At 42.7% G+C, this 8,600-nt stretch overlaps 1 protein-coding gene across 1 annotated transcript in view; it reads left to right on the top strand.

Annotated features, from left to right (window-relative positions):
• The window catches only part of Micu2 (mitochondrial calcium uptake 2), an 83,855-nt gene extending 76,283 nt beyond the window's left edge, over window positions 1-7,572 (top strand). The window contains exons 8-11 of the mRNA XM_021202885.2: window positions 385-556; window positions 4,105-4,213; window positions 4,587-4,744; window positions 6,470-7,572. Coding sequence (XP_021058544.1) covers window positions 385-556; window positions 4,105-4,213; window positions 4,587-4,744; window positions 6,470-6,574 — 544 coding nt within the window. The 3' untranslated portion in view covers window positions 6,575-7,572. The remainder of the gene's footprint in view (window positions 1-384; window positions 557-4,104; window positions 4,214-4,586; window positions 4,745-6,469) is intronic.
• The last annotated feature ends 1,028 nt before the right edge of the window (window positions 7,573-8,600 follow it).

The following is an 8,600-nucleotide window of genomic DNA, read 5'->3' as shown; positions in this document are numbered from 1 at the left end:
AAAAAAAAAAAAAAAGATTCTGAAAGTAGTGTTCTCTGCTATATTTTAATTTTCCCAGTTACTGATAATATTGCTACATTGGAAAAAAATACTTTCCACAAAATGTTACTCTCTGTGGTTCTATTAAAACAACAGCTTGTATAATTTTACTCACACTGATTACAGCTTTGGTTGCCAGATGTGAAGTGCACAAACACACTGGACAGAGTGGACAGGAACTGGACTTGGCCAGCTTCTCTCTCCCACAGCCCTGGCGCTTCTTCCTTCTGCCCCCTGCAGAGGCCGGCCACTCGTGCAGAAGAAGGGCTGCCTTGCAGACACACTTACAGTGTTAAGATGGAATGACACCAGCCGCTTATACTGATTTCTTATTTTAATATTTAGATTTATGGAAAATTTACAAACAGAAGTTCAAGAAATGGAATTCCTTCAGTTTTCTAAAGGTCTGAATTTCATGAGAAAAGAAGACTTTGCAGAGTGGCTACTTTTCTTCACTAACACCGAAAATAAAGATATTTACTGGAGAAACGTGAGAGAAAAGTTGTCAGTAGGAGAGGTTGGTATGATTTTTCTTACACATGTGATAGAAATAAAAAACTAGAAATTCTAAATAACCAAGTAAATTAACTTCCAGCGGAACTCAGACTACCCTGCGTGCACATTTTAAGTGAGAAAACATGATGCGTGTGTGATGCAAAATGATAATGACCAAGCTGGCACTCCTGGGTTTTGTACATGTCTTATTTCCTTTTCTGTTGCTGTGATAAAACGCCATGCCTAAGGCAACTTATCAAGGAAAGCATTTAATTTGGGCTTATGGTTTCTGAGAACTGGAGTCCATGGTGACAAAATGTAGGAAGTCAAGCAGTCCTCTGAGGGGGTAGTGAGGATTACAGGAAAAAAACAGAAAAGAAGACTCAGAGACAAAGATTAGAAACCAGGAGGACTGTCCAGTCAGTACTGTGGCAGCCTCGAGTTTAATTCTCCTAGGCTGTACTTTACACTATGGAGGGAAGCAAAGTCACAAGCCAGCAGAGACAATGGCTGATTTACATTTGATATCTGTACCAATCCAGAGGCCTCCCTATTCCTCCCTGTTCCTTCCTCCAAGATTAACAGAGCTCAGCCCCTCGTGCATCTTCTCTAATCATTCCATGCATCAGCAGGCCAGGAAATCTGCCAGGAAACTGCCTGACAGGCAGGCTTTCACGGAAGCAGGCAGAATGGCTCCTGACAACAAAGCAAAGGCATGGGGTCAGGAGCAACTGAGAGCTCACATCTTAATCCACAGATGTAGCAGGAGACAGAGAAGCACATAGGACATTGCAGTCTTTGAAACCTCAAAGTATAACACACCTCCTCCAGTAAGCCACGCCTCCTAACCTTTCTCAAATAGTTCTACAAACTGTGTGGATTTCAAGTGGTGTTTGTTTGTTTTATTTTTGTTTGTTTTGAATAAGCGCCTTGCCATACTGAGTGGACTGACCTTATACTTGGGAGCTCAAGTGATCTTTCACCTCAGCTGTGGCTGTTTCTATTCTTGTGTTCATTTGGATCCTCAGAATTGTTTGCATAGGAATTTGTATATACACACATGAGACATTGAGGGACCCTGCCCCAAATTGGTTCTCATTGGTAAATAAAGATGCTGGTAGCCAATGGCTGGGCAGCGCAGACAGAGGCAGTAGCCCATGTAAGTGGAGGGGAATGCTGGGTCCAGGGCAGCAAAGATGAAATATAACATTTAATAAATAATAACTCAGGATTATCAGAGGGAGGCAGATTAGCACATGGAGGTTAGGGAATGACCCATTGAGCTGTTTTAACAATATCTAAATATAAAGTCTATGTGTGTCTTTCATTTGAGAACCCAGAACAGGGTGGATAGCAAGGAACACCCCTGGGATCAATTTAAATATTTAGTTAGATATTACTATACTCAGCTTCCCAAAGCAGCTAGAACCTCAGGCATGTGTTGCCACACTATCTTTTTTCCCCTTTGTAATTTTATGTAAGCAAAATGTTTTTGTGTGAACAAGTATGTTTATATAAGGTCTTAAAAACTATTTCTATTTTTTTTATTATGAGCCCCTTTTTCTTTGTTTTTGACTTATTTATGTGTATGTCCATGTGTGTGTGAGAGCGTGTATCTGTCTGAATCACCTGTGTGTAAATGCTTACAGAGGCCAGAGCAGGGTGTCAGATCCCTTGGAACTGGAGTTTCAGTAAGACACAACCCCGTTCTTTAGGTGTTAGGAATCGAATATGACTCCTCTACAAGAGCAGCCATTATCAGTAACTCCTAGGCCATCTCTCTAGCCTTTAAAAGCTGTTTCTAACAAAAGGAAGAAGACAAGGCCTCATGATGTAGTCCACTCCAGCCTGAATTCCTGATTCTCCTGCCTCAGCCTCCAGTGTGCCACCACACCCAGAAAGGTAATACCATTGATAATTGCAACAGAAATACATAATCACAAATGAATTTAATTTTAAAATTAAAAAGTGTTTACAAAGATAGTACATTTCTTTAGACCCAGCATTCCAGAGGCAGAGGCAGATAGATCTTGAGTTCAGTGCTAGCCTGTTCTACAGAGCAAGTTCCAGAACAGCCAGGATTACACAGAGAAACCCTGTCTCAAAAAACAAAAATTAGCCGGGCATGGTGGCACACACCTTTAATCCCAGCACTCGGGCACTCGGGAGGCAGAGGCAGGCGGATTTCTGAGTTTGAGGCCAGCCTGGTCTGCAGAGTGAGTTCCAGGACAACCAGGGCTACACAGAGAAACCCTGTCTTGAAAACCAAAAAAAAAAAAAAAAAAAAAAATTTAAATTAAAAACAAGGAAAAATTAGATACAAAGAACATTTATGTAATCCCAGAGATGTTCCTAGTATTAGAAAATAGGAACTCAGATATTATACATATAGATGTTTCTCCTGGGCTGTGTCAGGTTGACAGCTGGGGCAAATTAGGATGTAATGTATTCTTTTAAAATCTGTGACTACAGAACACTCAAAGGATCCAAGACTTCTCTGTTCAGGGTCTGAGAGCTTTAAAGGCCGGCCTGTTGCTCTCTATAAAGTATCTGACACTTTCATCTGTTTCCAAATTACCCTGCACGATTTAATGGATGCTTACAGAAGATACAGGGTTATCGGGTCCGAGCCAAAAGCCGAAAACAAACAAAAAACTAATACTCACAACTCAGCAATAGCATGAGTGTGTCCCATTTGGGCTAATTTCCCTTTGCCCATAACAGTGCTCGGAGTCCCAGCGCAAAGCTTCTGTGTGATCATGCACACCTTTAATCCCAGCACTCAGGAGGCAGAGGCAGGCGGATTCTGAGTTCAAGGCCCGCCTGGTCTACAAAGTGAGTTCCAGGACAGCCAGAGCTACACAGAGAAACCCTGTCTCAAAAACCAAAAATAATAATAATAACAATAATAATAATAATAATAATAAATCAGATAAACCAAGGTTCACATCCATAGACCTTGGACGAGGAACCTAAGTGTTGCTTCTCTGAGATTTCGGGTAGATCATATACCTCATAGATGGCAGAGCTGAAGTTTCAACATAGGCCCTCTTGCTCTGTGCCCTGCATCCTGGTTAAGTAAGAGCGGCCCACTGAACAGGGTGTGTTAGTCTCCTTGGCCATAGTCACAAAGCACAGAAACCTGCCTTCTCTCTGGTCTAAGATCCAAGTGCTGGCAAAGCTGGGTGTACATTGTTGTTAGTGAAATGCCTCACACAGTGTGTGTCCTATGTCCTCCTGTGACTGCTGTTCTGTGGGTGTGTGCACTCCCTTAGTCGTCAGCCTTTCAGGAATTCAGCCCACCCATGACCTCACTTTACCCTGCAGCCTCCTTACAAGAGGGCTAGAGGGTTCTCACCTTCAAAATGAGAATGAGGAAGGGGGCTAGGACTGGTCCACACAGGCGCATGGACCCACCACGGCTCTAGAGTCTAGATCTTATTCTCTGTCTTCAGTATTTATCAACTTGCCTAGAGATAAGGCCATAAGCTGTAGGGTAGAAGACTTATCATTAATACGATTTTGATGTATATACAAAATTGTAATTTTGAACCCTTTTATTTTTATTAGAGCATTAGTTTGGATGAGTTCAAGTCCTTTTGCCGTTTTACAACGCATTTAGAAGACTTTGCTATCGCCATGCAAATGTTTAGTTTAGCTCACCGCCCCGTGAGGCTGGGTAAGATACATATCATTTCATTTCTATTGTCTGTACGTAGTTTCACTACTCAGGAGATGATGGTGATCAGGAGATGATTAGCAGTAAGATAATGCCTCTTGTTCTCAGTTCACTTACTCAAGAGTTGCTTTATTTGCTTTTATTTTCTTGTTCTCAAGAAGGGGGAAGGGAGTGGGATTTGACCATGTTACTGGGAGCCATGATTAAAGTGAAATGACTTCCTTTGCTTTCGTGATGTGTCTTAGCCAAATGTGGGATTTGAATACACTCATGTGGGTAATTTTGTGTTTACTTCTCAAGTAATGGAAGTGCAGATTAGATCCACTTGAACTGAATCGCCTGGCTGATTGGCAGTTTCTTGTTCGTTTTTTAGCAGAGTTCAAGAGAGCCGTGAAAGTGGCAACTGGACAGGAGCTCTCCGACAATCTTCTGGACACCGTCTTCAAGATCTTTGACCTGGACGGGGACGCGTGCCTCAGCCACAGCGAGTTCCTTGGGGTACTGAAAAACAGGATGCATCGAGGTTTATGGGTAAAACATCTTGAGTTTTGTTTTGTTTTTTAAGCTGTGTTTTTTAACATGTTTGCGACAATGATATTAAACCTAGAATTAGGGCAAATATAATATGTTAAGTGGAATCTTAATCATTTATACAGAGATTATAAACTACAGCCAAAACACTGAACTTTCTTTTACAAAGAATGATATTTAGTATTTTCTTTGCTTTAAAAATACCCTGAGTCGGGCTGGTGAGATGGCTCAGCAGGTAAGAGCACCCAACTGCTCTTCCAAAGGTGCTGAGTTCAAATCCCAGCAACCACATGGTGGCTCACAACCATCCGTAACAAGATCTGACTCCCTCTTCTGGAGTGTCTGGAGACAGCTACAGTGTACTTACATATAATAAATAAATCTTTAAAAAAAAAAAATACCCTGAGTTTGGGGAAACATCAATTAGGAGGACCTGGGCTCCACCCCAGATCCCATACGTGTGCTAGGCATGGCGGCGTGTGCTCAGTGGTGGGGGCTTAGCGTCTCAGTTCTGGGGAGACAGACAGTGGGGCTTCATGGTGGCCGCTAGCCAGACTAGCCTGCTTTGTGAACTTCAGGCCAGAGAATGACACCCAAGGCTATCCTCCAACCTCTGTCACTGTGCGTTTTTGTACACATGCATGCACATACACTTTGTATACGAGTACACTGTATTGTACAGATGGTTGTGAGCCTTCGTGTGGTTGTTGGGAACTGAATTTTTAGGGCCTCTGCTCACTCTGATCAACTCCCCTCGCTCAGGTACACTGTAGCTGTCTTCAGATGCGCCAGATGAGGGCATCAGATCTCATTATGGGTGGTTGTGAGCCACCATGTGGTTGCTGGGATTTGAACTCAGGACCTTGGAAGAGCAGTCAGTGCTCTTACCCACTGAGCCATCTCGCCGGCCCGCACATACACTTTGGACATATGTGCATACACACAAACTTGTATATTCATGTGCACACATACACACACAGAAATCTGAATTTAAATTCAGAAATCGGCCCAGGATCAGATTCTGGATCTAACCTTGGTTCTGACTTTGGATCTGACCTTGGACTCAATACCCATCTCCAGTTTCAGGTCCTGCTCTGCTGTGTATTAACTAATGACTCTTGAAAAGCCACTTAGTTTTTCTGTGCCTCAGATACCTCATCTATATAATTAAGCAAACTAATAGATTCTACCAACAATAGCTACATTGGGAGCTGCATGGAACTCAGCACCCATCATGGCTGCTCACAGTCAGGTGCTGGGCTCTGACTGAGGGACAAGCAAAGCCCAGAATTTTGTTTGCATTAGCATCTACACCGATAGTAGGAGTTAGGACAAGAGACAGGAAAGAGTGGTGATCAAGAATGTGAGAGCCGGGAGGCAGAGGCAGGCGGATTTCTGAGTTCAAGGCCAGCCTGGTCTACAAAGTGAGTTCCAGGACAGCCAGGGCTACACAGAGAACTGTATAGCTGTCTCAAAAAAAAAAAAAAAAAGAATGTGATGCTTGTATTCATGACAACTTAGAAAAAAATTTCATTTACAAAAATTCCCACAGCACATGTAATCTGAGGAAAATTAGTAACTACGGTTTTCATTTCATGTGTTTGGCAGCAAAGGCCACCTTCAGCTTTCTTTAGAGCAGTGTGGGAAGGCGATAAGGTTGTCAAGGGCGTGGAGCCATGCCTCACCAGAACACCAGTGACTGCTCCTCTTTCTCTCTGAGCACAGGTGTCACAGCAGCAGAGTGTGCAAGAATACTGGAAGTGTGTGAAGAAGGAAAGCATCAAGGGGGTAAAGGAAGCCTGGAAACAAGCTGGCAAGGGCCCCTTCTAAGGGGAAGCTGATAGAGCTCCAGGAGCCAGAAAGTGGTTTTCCAAGAGCTGGCTGTTTCTATGTCTTCATTGAATTGCTTTGGAGTGTGAAGATGTGAAGACTCACTTTCTGATTTGGGGATTTGGGAGGGATGAGGGGAGGTGAATAAGTGTGTGCCACAGTGGGAAGTCAGAGGCCAACCTGTGGGAGCCGGTTCTCTCCGTCTACCATGGGAGTCCCAGAGATTGAACTGAGGTCACGAGCTTTGACATCAAGTGCCTTTTCCTGATAAGCCATCTCACCAGCTCTGACTCCATAATTTCTTGGTGAATTTTCATTACACAAAGTATTCCTTTATGAAAATACATACCGCTCTATTAAACACTTGTGTGCAAAGTGTACTTTCTGAAGGGCTAAACAAGTCAGAGAAGGAGCTCCATTCCCAAGACAGGTACCGATCCCAGAAGCCGTGGTAGCTTAGGGAGTGATTGCAGTTAAAGGCTTGCTCCAGTGTGCTTTGCTCCCTGCCTTGAAATAGCACATAATGCCAGTGTCCTGTCTGGCAGCAGGATGAAGTATTTACATTGATTTAAAAAAATTATTTCTTGTTTAGATGTTCCATGCTTTTGAAATATAAATACAGTGTCCTCTCCCAGACACAGAGGGAGGGGGCTCAGCCAGCAAAGGACACAGCTGTGTACCATACTTTCCTAACAAGCAGCACACAGAGTTCCATCTAAAACCACTGGTACACACACAGATTCACACATCACACACATACAGAGATCGTAATAGCAAGGGTTCTTAAGCTAAGGTATCTTGGGTTGTGGGAAATATGGCACTATAAAGTAGTTTGCAATAAATATGAAATAATGTTATGTGGAGATGTACATGTGTATGTGTATGTATACAGGTGGACATACATGTATATATGGAAACCCCTGCTCCTGTAACTACCCCCATGTTTCTGAAGTGACCCCAATAAACCCATGAGCTCACCAAGCTAGACTTGGGTGATATTGCTACTTTGGTCTCTCATCCATTCTTTTTTTTTTTTCAGATTTATTTATTTTATGTGTATAAGTGTCTTACCTACAGATATGTATGTATACCTGTGTGTACCTGTGGATGGCGAGTGTGTGTACCTGTGGATGGTGAGATGCCATGTGGTACTAGGAACCAAACCCAGGTTCTTTGCAAGAATAGCAAGTGCTTTAAGTTTTTGAGCCATCTCTCCAGTACCCTGTCCTTTATCTGGTGAAACATTTGTCCATGTATCCATGGAAACAGTGCACAACAACAAAAATCATAAAACATGAGATTTGGGGGGCTTGTTGTATGGGTCTTGGGTTGTTTGGTTTTTTGGGGTTTTGGTTTTTTTTCTGTTTTTTGTTTTTTTTTTTTTTTTGGTTTTTTTTTTGTTTTTTTCAAGACAGGGTTTCTCTATAGTTATGGCTGTCCTGGAACTCACTTTGTAGACCAGGCCGGCCTTGCACTCAGAAATCTGCCTGCCTCTGCCTCCCGAGTGCTGGGATTAAAGGTGTGCGCCACCACTGCCCAGCTTGGCTTGTTTTGAGACAGGGTCTCACTATGTTACTCTGCCAGGCCTAGACCTTAACATGTAGTCCAGAATCTCCATTGAGTTCACAGAGATCCACCTGCCTCTGTCTCCCAAGTGCTGGGACTAAAGACATGACAGTAAAGTATCTCAATACCAAAAGGTTGGACACACCTGCAAGACGGAAGGACTACAGCAGAGACCCCTCACAGACGTGTCAGATAATTTTCAAGACTGCCCAGAATATTAAATAAAGAAACTACTGGGGTTTTGTTTTCTTCTTCTTTTTTTTTTTTTTTCAACAAATTGTGCTAGGAAAACTAGATATCTACATGAGAAAGAGTGAAGCTGAATCCTTACCTTTTACCATATGCAAAAAAAAAAAAAAAAAATCTACTCCAAACTCATCAGTGTGCTGAATGGAAGAAGCCATAAAGCTCCATGGCACTGGGACTATTTCAGGTTTCTTAGCTACAATGCCCAAAGCAC

This window comes from Mus pahari, chromosome 8 (assembly GCF_900095145.1).
Source record: "Mus pahari chromosome 8, PAHARI_EIJ_v1.1, whole genome shotgun sequence".
Taxonomy (NCBI): Eukaryota; Metazoa; Chordata; class Mammalia; order Rodentia; family Muridae; genus Mus; species Mus pahari.
Note: the sequence above shows the minus strand (reverse complement) of the source record. Positions and strands in the feature narration are given on the sequence as shown.